Raw genomic sequence first — 23,797 nt, forward strand, 5'->3', positions numbered from 1 at the left:
ATGTACTGAAGGTGGCGGAGGATCCGAAATGGTGGATCTGGTGGGGCGGAGGACTGAACCCTCGTTTGAACAGGGGGGGAACGAAGGCACGGTGGGATCCGAGGAGAAGGACGAAATGCTAAATCACTGTCGAAGGAAGGAAACTGGCGAGTCCAAGGAAAAAGGCGACTTTTGAGCTCAGTGGCAAATGGAAAAGGGTCATTGCAGTGCTGTTCGAATTTTTATTGGGCATGATGGAGTTTAAGTGGTATATATAGATAATTTTAGAATTATAATTCAACCATAATCAGTTACAGTAGCGAGTTATAACTACTAATATCGGGTTGATTCAAAACAAAGTAAATAAAAAATTACAGGTAATTAAATGAGATATCTAAAAATCATGTGTAGGCATGATTGGTTTCCATCTCCTAACCATTTTTTAAAATTGAAAACCGAACCGAACGTGATTGGTCCAGTTCGATTTTTTCGTTTAAATAACCGAAAAAACGAATATTTTTAAAATATAAGTTACAAATAAAATATATAATATATTATATTATATTATATTATAATAATAAAAATAATATATATATATATATAGAAATCTGTTTCTCGATTCTGTTTGATTAACCGAATCGAAAATTAAATTTTTTTCTAAAACAAATGAAAATCGAATTGAAAAATTCGATCAATTTGATTCAACTGATATAACTGAATTGTGAACACTCCTATTCACGGGCTAGATGGTGGAGCTTCTGATTCTTTATGGAAATATCCATTTAACCCAAATTGAATGAGTATGCTACAACCCACACACGCCTCCCAATTAGCGTCTTCGTCATTTGTGGAATTTTTGTGATGCTCAATTTTAGGACAGTATTGGCCGAAATTTTACCCAATTTGTTGGAGAATTGCATGTGGAACCCACGTGCACTTTTAAATAGGGACTGAAATACTATTGGCTATTTGAGATTGACTTGGCAAATACATTCAATTTTTTTTTTTAAAAAAAGATCCAAGGTGGCATTAGTGGCCATGTTTCATTAAATTATTATTTAATATTTAATAAAATTTAAATATTTTTTAATTATTCTTATAAACTTTAAATATTAAATTAGTTTTACTTCGTCTTTTGAAAATTTAAAGATTATATTTTTTTCACATTAATTTAAATATTATTTAATGTATATATACATCATCACACACACACATATATATATATATATTACATATAGTATAAATATATATTACTATGACAACGATGGCAGCAACGGCAAGCCGCCGCCAACCTTTAGACAACGACGATTGTTGCCTAGAGGAAAAAGGGGAGTCGCTGTTGCTACTGGGCGACGACAACGCTCATTTTCGGGGTGATGATGATCGTCGTTGTCACTGTGTGGTTGTACGTCGCTGCCCTATAGAAACTATATATATGTAATTATGTATATATATAATTATATATATAATTCCTATAATATGATGTGGCAATTAATACCACATCATTTTTTATTTTTTTAATTAAATTCATATAATTGTCATATCATGCATAACTAACCAATAACATTAATTCCCCCAATTTAAAATGTCATGTTGGATTCAGGTGGCATTTTCTGACAAGTATAGAAAAATTTCGACGAAAGGAGGACCAACTTGAGCAATTAAAAAAATTAGAGAACCATGTTACAACTCTTAAAAATTAAAGGGATGTTTTTAAATTAATAATGATTTGAAAAGGGATGAATCTATATCCCTAATGATCTTTAATTTTTCTCTTTTGAAAAGAAAAGGTACATATTTACTATTTTCTTTCAAAAAAATTTAATTTAAATTGAATTTCATTAAATTTAAATTAATTATACAATAAATTAATACACTTAATTATATAATTAATGCATAATTGATATAAAATAATTAATTATACAATAAATATATTACACGGAAGTGATTAAATTGGACTAAATATGAGTTGAGTAAAATTATTTTTTGTTTTTATTTTGGTTTTATTTTTGAGCTGGTCCGAACGTGCACAGTGCTTAGAAGCGTCTACGAAGTTGAGTTACCAACTTATCATTTTAAACTACCATTCAGTGATACGCTGTGAATCTCTAGAAAGGACAACTGCACGAATGACTCGATATCCCAACCGTCATCTCGTCGTTGACAATCTAATCCAACGGTTCAAATCCCGTAAAAGACTGGCTCAATATTTTCGTCAGGAGTTTGACCAAGACTTCGTTGGGAACAAGCCCGGAAGGGGGAAGCCCCATTCCTTATCGGTATATATTGCCATCAGTACTCCACACTCGACATTCAAGTTCAACACACCGCTTCTCCTCTTACGCATTCAAACTTACTGCTTTTCAGCAAAAACCCTTTTCGGTTCCCTAGAATTTTGGTAGTTTCATCTGTCTGTTAACTGATTTGAATCGAAGAAAACTTCAACTTGATTGTGATGGCGAACCCGGATGAAGTTTCAGCCATTGAAAGAATCAGGATGCATCTGTTGGGGGAGTTTTCTCCTTGTCAGCACGACGACAATGGCGCCAGCACCAGCAACAGCTTCACATCGTCTGTTGCGAGCTCCGAATCCGACTCTCTTTGCTCGCAGGTTTCGACATGCGATTCTGGGCTTTCATCAATTTCCGATTACTTCCTCGATTTTGAGCAGAATCAACTGTGTTCAGCTCCGGTTGTTGATCTTATGAAGACGAAAGCCAAGCCCGAGCTGCGGGTTGAAATTCCGACGGCCGCGGTGAGGAAGTTTGAGTGGATCGAGTTCGGGGGCTCGGGTCAGCAGAACTCGGTGGAGGAGGAGGAGGAGGAGAAGCGGCGTTACAGAGGGGTGAGGCGGCGGCCGTGGGGCAAGTATGCGGCGGAGATCCGGGACCCAGCCCGCCGCGGGTCGAGGGTGTGGCTGGGTACATTCGACACTGCGGTGGAGGCGGCAAAGGCTTATGATAGAGCCGCGTTCAAGATGCGTGGAAGCAAGGCGATTCTCAACTTCCCGCTGGAAGTTCAGCGGGAGGAGTGCGCGTCCCAGGCCGCAGCTTACGGCGGAGGGAAGCGACGGAGAAAGGAGGAAGCTATAGAGGGGAGTCAGCTGAAAACAGTGAAATGTGAGATGGTGGTGAAGAGTGAAATGACGGAGAGGGCGCCGCTGACGCCGTCATTTTGGGCGTTATCTCCATTATTGTCTCCACAGCTCCTAGTGATATGAGAGAATTATTATGAAACTTAGTTCTATTATATTATCTTTGGATATTAAACTTTATTGGGAAAATATGTTTTGGGAAAAATGCAAGCTAACTTCTTATAAATATTGTTAATAAAAAAAAAAAGATAATTACACTATATTACACGTAAATCTCTTATAGTTTGAAAAATTACATTTAGCACACCTGAGATTTGTTTACATCTAACAAATAAGTCTCTTTGTTAATCAAAATTTACTGAATTTATTGATATTAACAAAAAAACTAAATGAAAATTGATATTTACCTTCAATTGACTGATTACTGACTTATTGCAGGTTAAATAATTTTTTCTTGACTAAACTATCATTATAATGATGAAAATATACCTTTAATGCATATGAGGGTAATTTGTATATAAAAAGATTTCAGTAATAAGTCAATTAGAGGTTAATATAATTTTTTTTAATATCAGTAAATTCGGTGAATTGACTAACGGATGGACTTATTTGTTAGACAGAAGCAAACTTCAGGAGTGCTAGATGTAATTTTTCAAACTACAAAATATTTAGTATAATTATACCAAATTCTAGACGATGTATGTATAATTATCCCTAAAAAAACGTAACTTAGTATCCCTATTTCTCAACTCCAATCAATCATCTTCATATACACATTAACAATCCACATTTCTTTAATATATTATGATATCGTTCTTGAACTTTAAATACTCCAAAATATTAAATAAAAAAAATGATTAAATACATTTTTCGCTATTAAATTATGGTTGTAATCGTCTTTAGGGAATACCTTAATAATTTGAAATTCAATATTTCATTATGGAAATATTAGATCTAAAATTCATTGACAGCGTGTATAAGTGAAACGTGTGTGTGGATGTAAAAGAAAAAAAAATGGCTATAATGGTATTCCACCTCTAATTTGTAAACTAACAAAGGTAACAAAAGACTTCTTCATAATTTGATCTTTTTACACCCCTAAAATCATTTATCATAATTAGTCTCCTAAAATAATATTCTAAACTATCTTTAAAATAAAGTAATTTACTTTATTTCAAGAAGGTAAATTATTTTATTTTAAAATACATAAAAAGATAAATCAATGTATTTTAAAACTACAAAAAAATAAATTATAATTTTATTTATAAAAAATAATTCATTCATTTATAATTTCATACAAAAACGTTTCCGTTTTTCTATTTAACAATAAACATAATGTAAAAGAAGTTGACCGAATAAAAATGTTCAAACAAGCAGTACAACTTGCTTTTAAGTTTGACTTTTCTGTCTCCATTTTCTACTTTTCAGAAAAAAAAAAATATATATATATAATAAAGAGAAAAGTAGTAAGAGAAGGTGTCATGGTGAGACCGCTGGTGAAGTCATCCATGTGCAAGGCCAAAGCATTGTGGGTACTGGGTAGTAATATACCAGGCGGCGTTCTTGTTCAAATATATATATATATATATTCAACTTGCTATTGCACAAAATAAATAAAGTAAGATAATAATATTTTTCTTTATTTGCATTAATAACTTGTCCCACAACTATGAAATTTAAAATCTTTATGAATGTATTTTTTTTTTAATTTGCTAGCTAAAAGAGTGTTGATTGGTGAGCAGGATTTCCAATTATGAGATGACACTAAAAAAAAAATGAGTTTGTGTTACGATTAATTACTATAACTAAAAGAAGAAAATCATGATAAATATAAATCAGTTCGGCCTCACAATGGTCATTGGTTCGTTTTCTGCAAGGATAGCCAGAACATTTATCATGGCCAGAACCATGACAAATGTTTTGGTTATGATTAAAAATTACAGAGAGTGTTGATTAGTCGTAATAAAAAATTGAATTTTTGCTTTTATTTTATTTGATCGTGGTTAATAGTATTAATTTACAATGATTCACATAGCGAAAACTCATTTTTTTTTTGTTCTACTGTGACCACATCATGTAGAGACTCGTTATGAGATATCCAATTACATAATTAATAGTCTACAAAACTATTTTTAAAGAGGTTATATGTAATCTTCTGTGAATTTGACCTTACCGTTTTTCTAATTACTACATGGACAATGAATTTTCTACCATCCGTAAATATGTCGTGTTTTTGCCTAACTTATTAACTCAATTATCGCATCTTGGAATTCTTTTCTAACCCTATTATTATAACACTGTAGATCCTTTTGATAATCGACTTATTTAATTTTCTCAATATTTTTTTTAGAACCAACAAATACTTATATACATTCACCAGAAGAAAATATGATATTAGTGTCAAAGTATCAAGTGAAAATTTTAAAGTTATTTTTAATAATATGTATTAAGTGGCAATAATTTTTATCTTGTCACTATATTTAATTATTACTGATGAAAAATGTGTATAAAGTTATCACTAAATACAATTAGTGATACATTTATTGTCACAAGATAAATAGTGACAACTATTATTTTGTCATCACTAGATCGTCACAAATTGTATTTAGTGACAATTTTGCACACATTTTTTGTCATTAATTCATAATAATAACAATTTATACAAAACAATAGTAATTATTAAAATCATGAAATTTCTTATTGTGACAAATTAAACAGTCTCGTCACTGAATATATATAAATTAGTGACAATTTTGCGCACATTTTGGGTCATTAATTCATAATATAACAATTTATACAAAATAATAGTAATTATTAAAATTATGAAATTTCTCATTATGACAAATTAAACAGTCTCGTCACTGAATATAATTAAATCAAATATGAATAGGATGGAAGTGTTTTGTTTTATTAATCTTTACAATGGATGTTGCCATAAAAATTTCCATGGATTTCAACTCCATGGAAAAAGTAACATATAGAAAAGAGTTAAATACAGTTACCACATTTTTAAAATATTCATTCTATATTAATTATCCCCGAAAGTATTAAAAATATTTAAAAACCCTCCAGACTTTTAATTTTTAAGTTTGAAAAGTTCATTTTACCCTTACAAAAATTAATTTGTGAAGAAAAGAAGAAATTTCTAAAATATTAAAATTACCCTTTGTCTAATTCTAGTTTCAGTTGTTCGTTGAACTCATTTTATTTTGTAATCCTATAGTGCTTGCGGCTCATTTTATTTTAATTTCACTTGTTTGTCAAATCAAATTAAAAATAAATTTGTGCATGTATATTACCATATTTATCTAATTATCATATATATATATATATATTAATTCGATATTTTTTTATTAGTTCATCTGCCCTTTTTGATTTTATTAATTGTATATTTATTTAAGTAAATATATAAATATATATATATATATGCATGTATATTTTTATTTGATTAGATAAGCAAGTGAAACTAAAAAAATGAGTTCTCAGTATTATAGAATTACAAAAACAAAAGAACTTGATGAATAAGTGAAACTAGAATTACAAAAAGTTTTGACAAAGGGTGAATTTGACATTTTAAAAATTCCTTAATTTTTTTTTTTCAAAAACCAACTTTTATAAGGGTAAAATGGACTTTTCAAACTTGAAAATTAAAGATAAGGAGGATTTTTTTAAGGTTTTAATACTTTAGGGGGTAATTGATGTGAGGTGAATACTGCAGTGGTGGTAATTATATTTAACCCTATAAAAAATAACGGACTACAACTGTCATAAATTGCAACGGATCAAAAGCCTATTGCAATTTCAGTAGCAAATTGACGGCTCAATAATTATTGACACTATTATCATGTACGAATTGCTACGATTTTATAGTTCATTGTAGAAATTATCGGCAGCTTTGCCACGTAATATTACTGATGCAAAATTCATAGGGAACTCGTCTCTTTATTTTGCAACATAAAATATGCCAACAAGGTCGTGGCAAATGTCTTTGCTATATTGTTAAAAGAATAAACTTGAAGATCGTTGCAAAAGTTGTTGGAAAAAAATTCAATATATTGTTGCTTGTCTGTCGCAAAATTCTTGCAAATAATTTGTTATGTAACCACCATCCGTTGCAAAGTTTCCAGGTAAGTGATCTATTGCAAAATTCATCGCGAATATAGAATGGAGGTAGTCCATGGCAAAAGTTTGCTTCGATTTTGCATCGACTTGCGACAAAAATGGATCACCCTAGATTTGACCAAATTTTACAGTGAAATATTACAACAAAGTGTCCGTTGCAAAAGTTTGTTGTTATTTTGCCACTGAATTTTCAACGAAAATTGAGAACATTAAAATTCCGTCGCAAGATCATGGCAAATTTGCAACAAAAAGTTTTGGTGGCAAATATGAGGCAGTTCTTTTGTAGTGAGGACCAGGGACCAAAAATATTGCAATTTTGCCCAAGAAAAGAATTGGAAAGAAGAAAACAACACATTCTTCCATTGAGTCAACAAATTAAATAGTGGCAATAAAAAGAAGAAAAAACATAGCAATATCCTTTTACAAACCTCTTCTGATGCTCAGGACCTAAGTGTCCAGTAAAAATATCATGAAATTGGGAAGATAACTAGTCTAGGAAGCAGCTAAGCAGTGCAGTCACAAGTACATGCTCTTATTGACTCCTTTGTGTTGTTTCAGGAACGAAAGCGCGCTACAACGGCCAATCCTCGACCAGAAATCCGTTACACGGCGAACGAATTAAAGGAGAAGGGAGATGAAGAGGGCGATGGAGTGGAAGAAGGAAAAATGGATCTAGTCTGGATAGCTGATGATCAGACAGTGTAATGGGGATTGACATCAATATCTAATCCCCTCAGCTTCACAAAGGATTCTACCCTTCCTTTCAGTGTGTGGAGTTCCCTCAACCTGATGGCACAAATGATTAAACAGTAACACTTCCATGGTATTTGGTAAAAAGAAAGACAATTGTTCATACCCAATCAATGCAGAAATGCTAGAATGAGTCTTTGCCTTAACTTATAGGGTGTTGCTTAAAATTATATATTTAAAAGATTTTATAACATCATAGTGTAAGATATATTTAAAGTTTAGGAAAAATGCAAAATAACCCCTTGTGATATTCGGAGAGCAAATTATCCCGCTATGGCAGGTGACGCTTTTAGTATTATAAAATTTAAAATACGTCTTCTTAGTCCCAAAAAATCATGTGCGTTCTGTTTTGGGACAAAAAAGCATTGTTTGGGACTAAAAGACTTTGTGGTTCACATTTCTCTGAAACCAAAAGCGTCAGCTGCCATAGTTGTGGTACCAAAATAAATTTTGCCCTTATTTTATGGGACTAAAACAATATCTTGTCCTTTCAAAATAATACGAGTGCTCCGGTCATCTTTTGTTAGGAAATTGACATAAAAAGTTATGTGCAAGTCACATGATCATTATCTTTTCAGAATAGATCAGAGAGACCACGTAACTTACACGTGGTTTTTCCATCAATTTCTTAACGAAAGTTGGTAGGAGTATTGAGAACTTTCATAATGCCGTGAGACTATTTCTGATAATCATGTAAGTAATAGGACTAAAAGCGTAAAAACTCCAAAGACGCAATTTTCCCCCTTTTTTTTATCTTCAAGAAGAGACTAACCTGGCAATCTCTGCGCGTCGTTTGGCTTCCTCAGCCATGACGTTAATGTCCTGAAAAGTGTGCTTGTTAGCAAACATTTTGGATTCGGTGGACGGAAGGCCGTGGAGTGTGCGCTGTTCAGCTGCCCATGCAGCTTCCCGTGCTTCCTTCCCAAAGTCCTTTCGGGAGGTGAAAGCAGTCTACAAACGCAAATGCGCATGCAATTACATAAATACGAGCTCAAAAATATGAAGTTGAGGATCGAAAGGAGAACACATGAACCGGAAATTGCATGTTTCCTTGTGTAATTTAGGGTCTAGTATACTTTTCCGTATAATTAGTAATGGGACTCTCATTAATGATCGTTCATAAGATTCTATTAGTATTTTGACGGCATTCTGGATACTGCCACCACGTGTCTTTTTCATCAAAATACTAATAAAATCTTAGTCAATTTATGGAACCACATTAATGAAAATCTCATAACTAACGGGATGAAAAGTATACTGACCCTGGACGAAAAATGTTATTTTTCAGTAACGTATTTCCTACGAAAAATGTAACTTACCCCCCCGTAATATAAGAAATGAGCAAAAAAACCCCTGCAAAGAAAAAATAGCAAACCGTCCCCTATATTTTGAAAATGAAGCAAATTAATTCTCCCTTCTAAATTATTGATAGAGGGTACGTATTTTCCAAAATACAAGAGATAATGTGCTAATTTTTTTTTTTTTTAATGAGAGTTTTTTTTGCTCATTTCACGTAACATAAACTAAGTTTAGCCCCATTCCCCATGTTTATGAACAACCTTTTTGTTTAAGAGAAGACCCCATGCTCTCCCACTCAGACCATATCTGACTGCAAATTTGATAGGATCCAGCAACATATAGGTCACAATATTGAACAACCAAATCACAGCAGTCCAACCCCATCCTATTTTCCTGATCCCGAATAAATCACATGTCACCACTGCAGATAGTAAGGTTGCAACCTGCATGCAAAGTTATACACCAAATGCAAAATTGAATTAGAAATCTGAAATTTCTGTTGACCATAGAAACATGAAACCCAGTTTCTGTTCAGGTAATTAATCCAATTTCGGGTGTTTGGATAAGCTTATGAGATGTTGAGAAATGTCTCCTAAATTGTTTTTAGAAAAAAGAGCTTATAAAAACTAAAAATACAACGTTACGATGGTTTTTATAATTAAATTTCTTTAGAAAATGTAAGAAGAATTTAACTTATTTTTCGGATTTTAACACACTCTTCTAGTTTTGGCCGTATCAATGTCAAAGTTATATTTACCAGCATTTTAGTGAACTCCGTACTTTTATTTTACCCAAGCACTTTAATTTATTTTTAAAATAAAATTCAATATCTGATTAACTTTTAAAAAATATATATTAAAGGATGTTTGAGGTAAGTTTAATTAACCAACTATTGGAAAAAAAAAACACGACCTGTGTTATGGTTAATTACCATGATAAAAAGTAAATAATCGTGACTTATGCTAATTAATCATGGCTACTCAACAACCACAACCGTTGTTTTTACAAGTGAGGCTAAAAGGTCCAAATATTAGCCACAATCATGTCAAATGCTGTGGTCATAGGTAAAACTACGTACATTTCAACATTTAAGTCACAATATTGATCACTCGTTCCCAAAATTTAAGTTTTCGTATTGATTTTATTTGACTGTAGTAGATAGTATTCATTTATCATGATTTTTAAACCGTAGTGAGTTGCAATATATATGGGGAATAATTTATTTTATTTTATTTTTTTAATCGAACACAAGCAAGGTTGTAACGGCCATTTATATCTTCCATAGAAAATAATAAGAAAAATTGCAAATGGATCCTCTCAATGCAAACAACTACTAAAGCAAATTTGAACGAGCAGCAGGGAGAATTGCAAGCAACCCCACGGTAATATTATAAATGAGTATAAATACTAATTTACCTCTCTGTGTTTTTTAAAATACAATAATTTACCTCTCTATATTTTTTAAAATGAAGCAATTTACCTTCTTAGATAGGGAGGTAAATTGCTTTATTTTAAAAGGTATAGAAAGATAAATTGCTATATTTTTTTCATAGAAGGGGATAATTTGTTCATTTTCTATATCACAGGGAGGTCAATTGCTATTCACCCTTTTTCGTAAGAACGCCTTACCAACTGTGCGATGATAAAGGCTCCGACGAGAAGAAGACCGGGCCTTTCCGTAAACGACCATCCTCTGGAGCGTGTGACGAATATCAAGGCTTGGCTGATGGTGCTCACTTGAAGATAAACAGCAGATGCTAATTTGTCTTTCAATACTTTGGAACTGTCGTCTGTAAGAGCGCCGACGTGCTTGCTAAAATCTTCGACATGAAAATGTTCCTGATCAAACACACCACACATTCAAATCTCATGAGTTGCTATGCTAGCTTTTCTTAGGCAAAATTGCAAAATTAGTCCTGTATTTTAGGGGGGGTGGCAAAATTGGTCCCGTAGCTATGAGACTGGCAATTTTAGTCCTTTATGTTTAAAATTTGTAGCAATTTTGGTCCTTCCGGCCAAAAGTGACCGAAAATTGACAAATCAAATTGGGGATTAGGGTTTCGGCGACAAATGGACATTACTACACAGGTAACATCCTACGTGGATGCTGACGTGATAAAAAAAGGTTAACCATCACCCACCACCACCAAGCCGGTCGCCGGAATTTTTTTTCCGGCGCATCTCCGGCCACGCATACCACCACTAAACTCGCCATCCTACGCTGATTCCAACCCTATAGCATGTGTTTCAATCAGAGTTCAAACATGCCCCCAATTGTTGATTATAGTCTTATCATAAAACCAAGATTTATTTTCTTTCTCTTCTCGATTCACCGCCGTCCGACCTACCAACTGTTCGAGACCACCACCAATCAACTCCCCATCCTTCGGCGAGTTGATTGCACCCAAGCCCATTCATTTTCATCAACTATTCGGTCGGTTCTCTTCATTTTTATTTTCGCCACTTTTTCTCCGCGCCCACCAATGATTTTTCCGTCATATCTCCGTCACCAGCGATTATTTGGCTGGCGGACCAACACCTTTGTGTTCGCTCCCCATGGCGCACACATCCCTCCGATCAGTTTCTGTCAATGTTACATCCACGACTTCTCCTTAATATTTTATTTTAGTGGCAATTTTAGTCCTATATGTTTTAATTTAGTAGCAATTTTGGTCCTTCCAACCAGAATTATCAGTCAGCAGCCATGTAAGATGTCACGTGTTTAAGTTGAGACCAGTTGGCAACCGAAACCCTAAGCCCCAATTTTTCCGGCTAATTTTTGGGTAATTTTGGCCGGAAGGACCAAAATTGCCACTAAATGAAAACATATAGGACTAAAATTGCCAGTTCAGTAGTTGCAGGATTAATTTTGCCACCCCCCTATACTTACAGGACTAATTTTGCAATTTTGCCCTTTTCTTAACTACCTTCACATTTTACATTCCACAGATTCCTTCTTTTGTAATTGTACTATCATTATTTTTCAACTTACCAGATCGGATTCCGTAACTCTAAAAAAAATGGGTAAATAGCAATTTACCCTCCCATGATATTGGAAATGAGCAAATTACCTCCCTATGAAAAATAAATAGCAATTTACCCTCTGTGTTTTAGAAAATGAAGCAATTTAACCTCCATTTTCTAAAACACAGGGAGAGTGAATCGCTACATTTTGGAAAATACCGGGGGTAAATTGCTGTTTTATTTTTTATAATGGGATTGTTTGCCTAATTTTTATAACACAGGTAGGTAGATCGCAATATACCCCTAAAAAAATTGTAATTTTAGTCCAAAACATGAATAACGTTAAATTTCTAATATAAACAGCAGCAACGCCCCTCATGACTTAAGGGAGTTCGTGATTAATGCAAATGATGTTTCCGTCGGAATTTAACGGAATTAAGACTTTAAACTAAAATTACAATTCTTTGGAGTTACGTAATGTAATGTGATGAGTTTAAAAATAATGAAACCAAAATCGCAAAAAAATTAACCCCGAAATTTTCCACAATATATAAGGGCCAGGCATGTTTGATGAAAAGTTTGTAAAAGAAAAGGGCAAAAAGGAAACCAATATAAGAGGTGTGTATGTGTAAATACTTACCGCAAAGAAGCTGGTTTCGTAGGCTAAATAGAAAAATATAACAGTCATCAAAGCCAGGTAACTTCCTAACACAATCCCAGTAGCAAAAATTTCACTCAGTTTCCAAGAGTCAGGAAGTGGAGATGGCTTCACCCTGTCCTTTGATATGGTCATTATAGTACCTGGAGAAATGTAAACCGAATTATATGAATACGTGCAAACAAATACGGAGCATATGTTGCGACGCGTATGAAAAAAATGAATTATTCTCTATATTGTAAATAACTGCGATCTATAAACGGAAAAAATGCAAGCAGCTCTTGTGATATTACAACTTAGCAAATTACCCATTTATGAAAAGAATACTAATTTACCCCTCTTTGTATTTTTTAAAATGCAATAATTTACCGCTCTGTGTTTTTAAAATGAAATAGTTTATCTCTCTAGACATGGAGGTAAATTGCTTTATTTTAAAAAACAGATAAGCATAAATTGCTATCTTTTCCCCGTAGGGGATAGTTTGCTCATTCGTAATATCACATGTGAGTAAATTGCATTAAGCCAGTTCAAAAACTACGGTTGAATATCAATGTCATTAATCACAGTCAAACAGGATCGATATGAAAAATTAATCTATCACCATGGTTAATTAACAATTTTTCCATGGCTATGGCTAATGTATAGGTCTCGTTTACATAACAATAGCTAATAGCCGTTGCGGAGCCGCAGTTAACTAATTCATATTTAATTTGCCACACTTTTTCTCTTTTTTCTATAGTGAGAAAAGGGCATATAGATTCAAGATACCATCATTAAGAATGGCGATGACAAGAACCATAAATGGAGGGAAGTCAAATTTCCAAAATGCTGTCAGCAACATGAATCCCATCTGTTCAAGAACAACAATTGTGATTCATCAATGACTATTTTCCTGGTAGCTATATTGCAATTCGAGTTGAGGAACAAGTGAACTAATGAACTTACCACAATACGTATCGTAATGGACACAGCATATATCTGTAGACAAACAGAGAAACTTGTGGTTCAGATGCAAACTTTTGCTTTCAGGAATAGAGAAAAGTTTGTTGTAACCTTACCGTGTAGTTCTTCATTCTCTGGAATATGGCACGGCTGGTTAATACAGCGCTGATGATGACGCTCAGCCCCGGCTCGGTCAGAACTATATCAGAAGCACTTCGGGCGGCATCAGTTGAATCGGCTACCGCAATTCCTATGTCAGCAATCTTCAGCGCTGGTGCATCATTGACCCCGTCACCAGTCATTCCACAAATATGTTTCCGGCTCTGTAATATCTTGACGATTTCATACTTATGTTCTGCAACGAAAAACGGGTTCGTCTAAAATAAGGTGCCCAAGTAGATTTTTATATCCGATTAAACTTGTCTTCTCATTTTCAAAAGTCATAGTTTTTAGTAGACTTACAGATGCGCTTTCAGAATGCAAACGGTTATCATTTTTAGAATCTTATATAGAATTAAACCTCGGTGAGTCTAGTTTTAAATGGTCCAAGCTGTAGAAAGTTACGACTATTTTACCAAGAACTGCCAGAAACAAAGAATGATGTTCTATGTACAAAATTTTATGCTTTTTAGCTGATGCTCAAGTTTATAAAAAGGACTTGTAATCTAACGTTACTCAAGTGAATAGAGACGCATAATTTAGAGTACAAAATTTCTAAGATATACTCCGGGTTTCTTCCTTCAAAAGTATAGTTATACAATTGAACCCATCATAGCTTTCAATACAGTTAAGGTGATTTACCTGGAAAGACTCCAGCAAAACCATCAGCTTTCTCAATGAGTTCTTCAACTGGTAGAGCTGCAACTGATGAATCCTTATGGTCTCCAAGCAATGACGATGAAGGATACATGTTCGTGCCCATCCCAAGTCGTCGCCCCGTCTCCTTAGCAATTGCTAATTGGTCGCCTGAAACATTTTCCTTAAATGCTCATTTCCGTTGATCAATAATCGTAAAGCAAGAAAAAGCAAGACGACGTTGAGGTAAAGCAGGCGCAAAAAACACTAAGACACGGATGAAAAGCAAGAATAATGTCATCAATACGATGTTGTGAGTGTCATATATATACACACACACTCTAAAGATAAGCTAGTAAATGTCCGGACTAATGATTCATATGAATCAAGATCGAATAATTCTGTACAACGTAAGTAGTAAACATGACTTTCTGAATTTTCTATTCACCTGCCTTTGGGCAAAAAATTGCATTTTTCATTTCGCAAGATAGGGGAGCCTACACTTTAGGTCCTGCGATTTAAGCAAATTTTAAAATATTTTGAAAATTGGATTTTTTTTCCATGTATTTAGTTCCACAGCCTAACTTTTGTGGAAAAATAAATGGAAAAAATCATATTTGTCGCACGTGATTGTTATTTTTTGATGAAAAGCGGACTTTCAAACTAAATATGTCAAAAAGATCGAAATATTATTGGTAACAAAAGTGCAGATCTTCATATCCTATGAAACCAAAAGTGTGTGGGGCAAAATTGCATTTTTCAACCCACATAATAAAAAGGTCTACAGTTTTGGTTTCAAAATAGGACTTTTCCGACACATTTACAGTATGTTTGGTTTTGATTTAAGATGGGCCAAAATAACTAGTATGTTTGGGTTGGTTAGTTTTGTAAGTTTCAAATATATTTTTGATTATTTTTAAATATTTTTAATTATTTTTTGTAAAAAAAATATAATTAATTAAAAAATAATATTTATTTTAATCCACTCACAACTAAATAAATTATATATATTTATACATATAAATATATATAAAAGAGATATGATTTGACAATGAACAGTATTTTTTGTCTCCCCACTAAACCTACCATACTTATTTTATATTATTTCCAAAAACAAATCCAAACATACACACTATCTCTAACTTATTTTTATTTATCTTTATTTTTCTCTCTCTATCTCTACAAAACTCCCCAAAACAAGTGAAAAACAAAACCAAACATTGTGTTAATGTTTTTTAAGGAAATTGGGTTGTGGGGCTAAATATGTCGAAAATATTCACTTCACACCTATTTTAAAATTGAACCAAAGACGGAAATTGTTAATCACCTAGGACTCAAAGGGCTATTTTTCCGCTACCTTTGTACTAGACTTAAGACATGTGAACTTTATGAGCAAGAGTTGTAGATATTAACCTGTAATCATCTTGACACTGACTCCAAGATCAAGAGCTTTCGTGATAGTCTCTGCACTGTCATGACGGGGCGGATCAAAGAGAGGAAGAAGGGCGATAAACTCCCACGGTCCACCAAGACTTTCTTTCGTTCCCTCAGGTACTTCCTGTAGGAGATGCAATTTTATGCCAAGCAAACCTTTCATGATCAGAACCATAATCCGGCAGAACTAAACAGAATAGCAACCTGTCGAGCAACCGCAAGCGACCGGAGACCTCTCTCAGCAAATTTATCAATGATGGAATGCACTTTCCGTGCAATTTCTGCCTTGTTCGACGCCAGGTTGAGAATCTGCACACTCAAAACAAGAGTTTGACTCCCTCTTTCAGTTCAGTGGCTGCACTACTTTGATGATAAAGTCAAGGGCACAAAATCATTTTGCGATCTGAACTATGACCGTTTTATAATTTGTTATCCAAACCCTTTTTTTTTCTTTTTTAATTTGTCACACCAACTACACAAATTTTGCAAATTACAACCTCAGATCATTTTTCAGTGGATTTTCACCTAGAAATGGTCACATTTAGCGCATATGTGCAAAAATGTATCTTATTTCTAAAAAACCAGTCATGGATTTGTTAAATTTTATGTTGTAAGAACATGGTGCATTCCTGAAAAAAACGAACCAAATTCAAATTTTGTTGCGAGAAATTATACATGCAAGCTGCATGTGACAATTTTTAGGTGGAAAAATCCATTGAAAAGTGATCTGAGGCAAGAACTTGCAGAACAAAACTCGCATAGTTGGTATGAAAAATTGAAATTGGAAAAAAGAAGTTCTACTAACAAAGTACAAAAACAGTCGTAGTTCATCATGGTAAAATGGTCTTTACCCTAAATTCATTGAAGATAAATCTGTTTTATTGATAGCCCAGTTCTTGTAGATCTAAAATACCTGCTCTGGGGCACCTTTGCTGACTCTGTGCATTTGACCATCACTGTCTAAGTAGGTGAGTGCTGTCCTCTTATCAGTTGGGTTGAAAGGAAGGAAGTGAACTTCTGTAATTCCAGCCCGTGCCTTTCATATAAGAACCAACACACAACTAAGTGTTTGATTGAGGATAGTGATAACCGGGAGACAATCACAAAACAAGTATATCAAGTAATAAAAGCCGATGAGCCTTAGACTAGCTGGCGAAACTGAGGTTGACTTCTAATTTGAACAATATGTATAGAATGTTGTTTTACTGTAAGCAGGTGTTGTCCACTGTAATAATAGTTCATCGCTGCCAATGAAAAGAACTATAAGTAATAAAAGCTTCATTATTTAAGTTCTTGCATAAAAAGTGACAAGTATAGAGGGTTAAATCCAAATCATCCTCTTTGTTATAATTAAAATATGTAGACATACCTCTGAACTAAAAAATAATGTCCGAAAGGTATCTTAATATTTTAAACTATATACTAATTGAATATTTTTGTTCTTATAGCGATTAGATGGGTCGAAAACATAATATATATATATGTCAAAATATAAAAATTAGTTGCAAATTACACGATTGAAGAACACGGCATGGCAGGGGGTTGAAAGCTTCTTTTCAAAAACGTCGAGTGTTTAGTCTAGGGGGATTTTACGGCAATGCTGGGGTTGAATGCTTCTTCATCAAAACGTCAAGGTGCGCTATTCTATCTTTCGTTTAGTTTAGATGGATTTTGTGCCTATTTCGATTTTCATAGTGTGGCGGTTTGTAGTTAACTTAAATGTTGAAAAGCGCTCAGTGAACAAACTATATCAGAATCTGCTACGAGAAATTACCTCTTTAGGATCATCTAACATGGAAACTATTGCACAGTCAATAGCATCTTGATTCTCCAGCCTTGAGGCTCTTGCAGCCATCAACACAACCATGTCTCTATCGACGTCTTTTGCAAAAACCTGAGTAAATATTACATGAGTTTATTACCATGGATAGCAGATGATGGCCAGAAGGGAGACAACAAAAAATATTACTACCTCAATCATATTTTTGTCCACTGTAAGTTTATTGAGAGTTAATGTGCCTGTTTTGTCACTGCACAGAACATCCATCCCAGCCATTTCCTCAATGGCAGTCATTCTTTTTGTAATGGCGCCCTGCTGAGAAAGACGGTGGGAGCCGATGGCCATTGTGACGGAAAGAACTGTTGGCATTGCGATGGGGATGCCACCAATCAGCAGAACAAGAAGGTTTTCTATAGCTTGACGATAAGGCCTCTTTTGGAGCCCGAATATCACAATGATTTCAATCACCATTCCGGTGGCGATCGAGCATAAGCAGAAATTACCAATTGAAGTCAAGACCTGAATCATCAGAGGAAGTATTATTTGAGTGAGGAAGATGAATTGCAGCCCAGAACTTTTAAATAAAAACAGGAGCTAGGAGAATTGACCTTCTGAAAATGTCCAACATGTGTCGTGTTTTCCACAAGATGAGCTGCTTTTCCGAAGAAAGTATGCACTCCTGTAGCAATAACGACAGCTTCAATTTCACCTTGCTTACATGTGGACCCTGAATACACTCCATCACCAGGATTCTTTGTTACCGGGAGCGACTCTCCTGTTAAAGCAGACTGAAGTAGAAACGGAGATGAGTAGATACTAATTACTTGTTTCTTTTGAGCAAGGTGAAATTAACTCTTTGCGTTCCGGCATAAAGATGGTTAATTCTGCCAAGATCAACATGGTTACCTGATCAATTTTCAATGGATCTCCTTGCAGCAGCCGTGCATCAGCAGGAATTATGTCTCCAAGTTTTATACTAATAACATCTCCAGGAACCAAAACTGATGCATCTTCCTCGTTCCATTTTCCATCACGTAAAACCTGATCGTGTGGACTCATAATATTCAAACAACAGTAAGAAGTAGTAGAAATACAAGTGTTTTGCAAGCTGACCTTAGCTTTTGGAGCCAATCGAGCCATGAGTGCTGCTGCTGCGTTACCGGCGTTGTTCTCCTCTATAAAACTAATAGTTGAATTGACAAGAAGAAGTGCCAGAATGCCGACAAAATCACTGTAATCAACTCTATTTTTCTATAACAAAAAATTGATATTAGCATAGTGGCACAGATTTCATGCTCGTATGATCACTTATGTACATCTTTGGGATGCATATGTAAACTCTACGGTTTTACCTTTCCATGTGGAACAGTGATAGCCATGATAGCGGCTGCTTCCATAACCCATGAAAGAGGATTCCACATAAATCCAAGAAACTTGAGTATCTTACTCTCCTGCAGAATGATGAAATCTAATTGATAATTGCATAACTTCGTTAACTTTGAATGAGCAGCGGAATAATAGTACAGTAACAGAGACTCGAATTTGAAACAAGTACATACCTTTTTCTCGTCAAGCTTGTTATAACCGAACACTTCAAGTCGTTTCTTAACCTCATCAGAGCTAAGACCCTCTGTTGTACATTTCAACTTCTCCAAAACTTCTTCCACAGGGATATTCTCCTGACAGAGCAGATAAGAACAGTATGCTAATCACCATGCAGTAACAACTCCTAGTCTATCAAGAATTCCATGCCGAATTGAACAATTCTTGCCACCCCTTTCTTCTTTAGCTTAGCAACGTAGTAAGCACAGCAAAATGCGTTAAGACGCCATATGAACGAACTCAGAACAGGGTTTATTTGTATTTTACCCTCCCATGAAAACACTCATAGGCACAAAAACCTCCTTAATGCAACTAAGTCACTGCCTCGCACGTTAGGAGATCACATTACCCTTTTTCATTTAAACTTACGGGTCGCATTGCCCTTTCGCTTTTCTTAGACGGATTTTTCCCTACTAGTGTTTTCACACAGGCCTAGGCGTTTAACCCCTCAGAGCATTCCCTGGGAACTAATCTCTCATGATATCGAAATCCCATCTTGGATTAGGTGAATGTTTTCCACACAGATGACAATTAGTCTAAAAATTCTCAGAGTACATCAGTAATGATATTGAACTCTGGTGCCTCACAAACAACAGAAAGAAATAGAAATTACCAAATCAATAGTTTCATTGTTAATAGCTTCCAGGGCTACATTGGTTTTGTCCGAGTCCATTGCTGCTACCTCAGACTAGGCCTCCTCTATCTTCAAAGAAAACAGTCTGGAAAAATCACTTTGTTCAGCATATATAAGAATCAAACTGAACAACTTTTTCCACAGTTAAAGCTCGTAGAAATTCACAGGCAAAAGGAGACAATTGTTGTTGTTGTGTTGATGAGTATATATATAGAGTGGATGTGAGAATAGGAATTGCACATAGTTTATATCTTCCATGCAACGACAGAAGAGTGGAATTTCTATACAATGGAAGAGAGAGGACGAAGACATGGCTTCTGAAATTCCGCCAACAAAGCATCCCTTCGTACTTGCATTGGCTGTCTTCTGACGAGGCTACTTAATCTTCCAACATTCGCTTTGTCTTTTATTTGTATAGTAGCTAAAAAAGGCTGTTGTTCATGATCAACATGGAAACGTTTCCAGTGATGGCTGATGGAATATAGTAATATGTTTCGGTAGGGAATTATTTCCAAGGGCTTAATACAATTTACCTATGAGATATTGATAAATTACTATAGTTTTTTTTATCACGGTGTAATTTGCTCATTTGCAATATCACATTATATTTCTTACATTTTCCCATTATTTCAAAGGCGGGAATTATGCCCCTCCATAGGCCACTGAGGTGAATCAATGTTGGATGCCTAAGTCGGCACACCAATCCTGAATTTTCCAATCGTAAAACTAACAACTATTTTTCACTAGGTAAGCTATACCTACAACTATATTTTTTAGAGGAATTTAAGCACTTCGTTTTCCGTGAACTTGGCAAGGGGCTCGGCTTTCACCCACTTGCTGAAGTACTCCGGTACTAGTAGTAGGAATTTGCATTGTCCTTATGCAGTTGGGAAAAGACCTACTATATCTATTCCCTATTCGGCAAATAGGCAAGGTGCTGCCAGTGCATTGAAGGGTTCAACAGACACATGAGAGAGGGGGGGAGGGGGGTGCTTCTTACATATTCCCACTTCCTTATATTCGCCATTCGGAATTAACCACTATTTCACATTTTCTAATTTTAGTGAGAAATCAATATTACAGTTATATTGTTACATGGATAGATTTAAATCGACAGAAGGTAGAAATAAGATGGAGAAATTGCTGATACATATAGCACTTCTCTAATAATTAGAGAATTAATTCAAGTTTGGAATGAAACACAACACTTTAATCATTGTCCAAAAATTTTCCACAAATGTCCTGAGTTCTTATGTTTTTCCACAAATGATATTACCGACAAACCCGAACAAAATATAAAATTATTTCTAAAATCTTAGTAAGTGTAAGATGCTATGTCAAAATAATCTTCACAATATAAAATAATAATAAATAAGTGTTGCATCAAATACTGCACGGACTGATAATAATATATAGCAGTTAATTACAATGTTTTAGAATATGGGAGATGATTACAATGCACCTAATCATGCAACAAAAGCAAAACCAAGCAAAATTATTAATTAATTAAATCAAATTCAGAAAGAGAGTTGCTTCATAGGCTATATTAGTCAAATTAAATAAAAGATTTTTCGTTCGAATATTGGTACTGCTCATTTATTTATATATATATAAATAAAGTTTTACGTATATGGATTGAAAATAGGATGTACTACAATATTAATATCAAATGATTCTCCTTCCTAACAGTTTAAATTTTCAGATGAGGTGGCCGTTTAACAGTATTCGTGAAAAAAAATTTTAGAAAAATATATTAAATGAAAAAAATATCACATGGTATTTAATTTAATTTTAAAATTTAAAGATTATTAACTCCATAATTAAGACATAGAAGCCCATGTATTTTTTTTTTTTTTTTGTCAATGAAAAGATTTTGTCCTAAGACCAAAAGTTTCTTGGGATGTAGCGTAAGAAAAGGACATAAAGGAGTACAAGAAATGCTATGTGTGGAATCAAAGCAGCTGGTTGGACGCCATGTTATTACCGTAAGGATAATGCATAAATGATCAACACACTCCAAACTGTTTGATAGCAAAAGCTGATAAAATTATACTTGTTTCTTGTTTCCTATTTCATTCAGTTGTGTTTGAGACAAAAGGAACTGTGCCAAGAAAACAGTCTGACATCTTTAATCAGTTCTTTACGACTATCACAATAACTAAGATAATTCGTATTTTGGCCAAAAGATACCCCAACAAACTATTCAAGGGATCCTGCCACCGAAAAGACTCAACCAATTGTTACTCAGTGAAGAACCAAATAAATTCTTATACTTTTTGGTAAAAAAATTTGTTGGATTCTTAAATTCTAAAACAATATATATATATATATATATAAATACATAAAACAATAGATTATTTTTTAAGAAATAATTTAGAGTTAATCATCACAAAAACATAGTTTAATAGGAACAAAAAGCTAAATTGCATTTACTGCCCCGTATATTAGGGGGATAGCATTTCAGGGACTGTAGTTAAAGGTGTAGCAAATAGCATCCTAAAATTAATTTTTTTTTGGCTATTGAAGGACTCCGGCAATTGAATTTTTCAAATGCATCGGAAAATGCTTACCTAGACACAAATTAGGGTTCGAATTTGGGGCTTTTGCTGATGTGGCGGGGGGTAATAAATTATTGCCAACTAAGCTAAAAAACACAAAAAAAAGATGAAAACAAAAAATAAAACCCAAAATAAAAGAAGAAATCTTCTCCCGCTAAAATCGACCGAAGTATTCTTCTCTCAGACAAAAATCCCTAACCCCCAACACTCCCCATCCCATCCCTGAAGTAGAAGAAGACGATCGAGCCCAACCCGCCACCATTTCCCCTGCTCCGAGCCCGACAGTGCGAAGATTGCGTGATGTCTTCCATGCCCAATTGGACACAATATTATTGTGGTAAGCCAGCTTACATTCGCACATCTTGGACTAACCAAAACCTAGGTAGACGATTCCATTCATGCCATGACTACAAGGTATGTAGAGAGCAGTTCATTTTTTCTTTCTATTTTTTCATTTTTCATACTCTCAAAAAAAAAAATTTGGTGAGAAATGTAGAATAATGGGTGTAGATTCTTCCAGTGGGAAGATCCTCCAATGTGCTCAAGAGCAAGGTCTGTAATTCCTGGGTTGGTGAGGAAGATGAATCAGCTAGAAATAGAGAAGACAAAGATGGAAAAGAAGATGAAATTTTACTTCAAGTTGCTTGTCTTGTCATGGTTTTTTTTTATTTGTGTTTGGATGCTAGGAAGTCGTGCATAAATGGAGTAATTTGTATAAGGATTATGTAATTGATAGTGTTTTGCTATGTAATAGATGGAGTTTTGCTGTGATGGTGTTGTTTTGCTATGTAAAATTTAGATTAGTAAGCATCATGAACTTTATTTTTATGGATTAGTAAGCATTTGTTTGTTTATATGTTTAAATTGTCTTAAGTTATAACCTTTGAATATGTGAATAAGTTATAAACATTAAGTAATAGATTATACTAAAAACAACAGTAAAGATGATTATATTAACTTGATCACCTCAAAACATGATGTTTGAATAAGTTTACCAAACAATGGCAATCTAAAGGGCTCACAAAAAGTATAAAATCCTGCCAAAACATCATGCCAAAATGCCAAACAAGTCAAAATAAAAAAACAATCCAAAATGCCAAAAGTACAAGTCAAGTCTATGTTTCTTATGAGTTGTTGCTACTGCTTCCTGGAGGCCTTTTTGAGCTTAATCTCTGCAAGTTTGACA

General features: G+C 34.3%; 2 protein-coding genes across 12 annotated transcripts; one reads left to right on the plus strand and one right to left on the minus strand.

Moving 5' to 3' along the window:
• Positions 1–2,281: 2,281 nt before the first annotated feature.
• LOC105164363 (ethylene-responsive transcription factor 5) lies at positions 2,282–3,278 on the plus strand. The gene has a single exon (XM_011083002.3). The coding sequence runs from the start codon at positions 2,435–2,437 to the stop codon at positions 3,197–3,199; it is 765 nt and encodes a 254-aa protein (XP_011081304.1). The 5' UTR covers positions 2,282–2,434; the 3' UTR covers positions 3,200–3,278.
• A 4,256-nt stretch (positions 3,279–7,534) lies between these two features.
• Positions 7,535–20,092, minus strand: LOC105164362 (plasma membrane ATPase 1). 11 transcript variants are annotated; one of them, XM_088881299.1, is made up of 21 exons: positions 20,033–20,092; positions 19,377–19,496; positions 19,162–19,268; positions 18,931–19,060; positions 18,724–18,858; positions 18,426–18,605; positions 18,010–18,336; positions 17,812–17,931; positions 16,951–17,073; positions 16,242–16,346; positions 16,017–16,161; positions 14,610–14,774; positions 13,925–14,163; positions 13,812–13,844; positions 13,635–13,716; positions 12,852–13,009; positions 12,003–12,016; positions 10,874–11,027; positions 9,505–9,687; positions 8,718–8,896; positions 7,535–7,981 (listed from the first exon to the last, which is right to left on the minus strand). In XM_088881299.1, exons 1-21 carry the CDS (start codon positions 20,090–20,092, stop codon positions 7,888–7,890), a joined length of 2,853 nt encoding a protein of 950 aa, XP_088737425.1. In that variant the 3' UTR covers positions 7,535–7,887. The 11 variants fall into 11 exon arrangements, with proteins under 11 accessions (XP_088737425.1, XP_088737420.1, XP_088737421.1 ...); XM_088881294.1 differs by having other exon boundaries at positions 10,874–11,053; positions 11,996–12,016; XM_088881295.1 differs by having other exon boundaries at positions 11,979–12,016.
• Between the last annotated feature and the right edge of the window lie 3,705 nt (positions 20,093–23,797).

This window comes from Sesamum indicum, linkage group LG6 (genome assembly GCF_026168435.1).
Source record: "Sesamum indicum cultivar Baizhima isolate 11 linkage group LG6, ASM2616843v1, whole genome shotgun sequence".
Lineage (NCBI taxonomy): Eukaryota > Viridiplantae > Streptophyta > Magnoliopsida > Lamiales > Pedaliaceae > Sesamum > Sesamum indicum.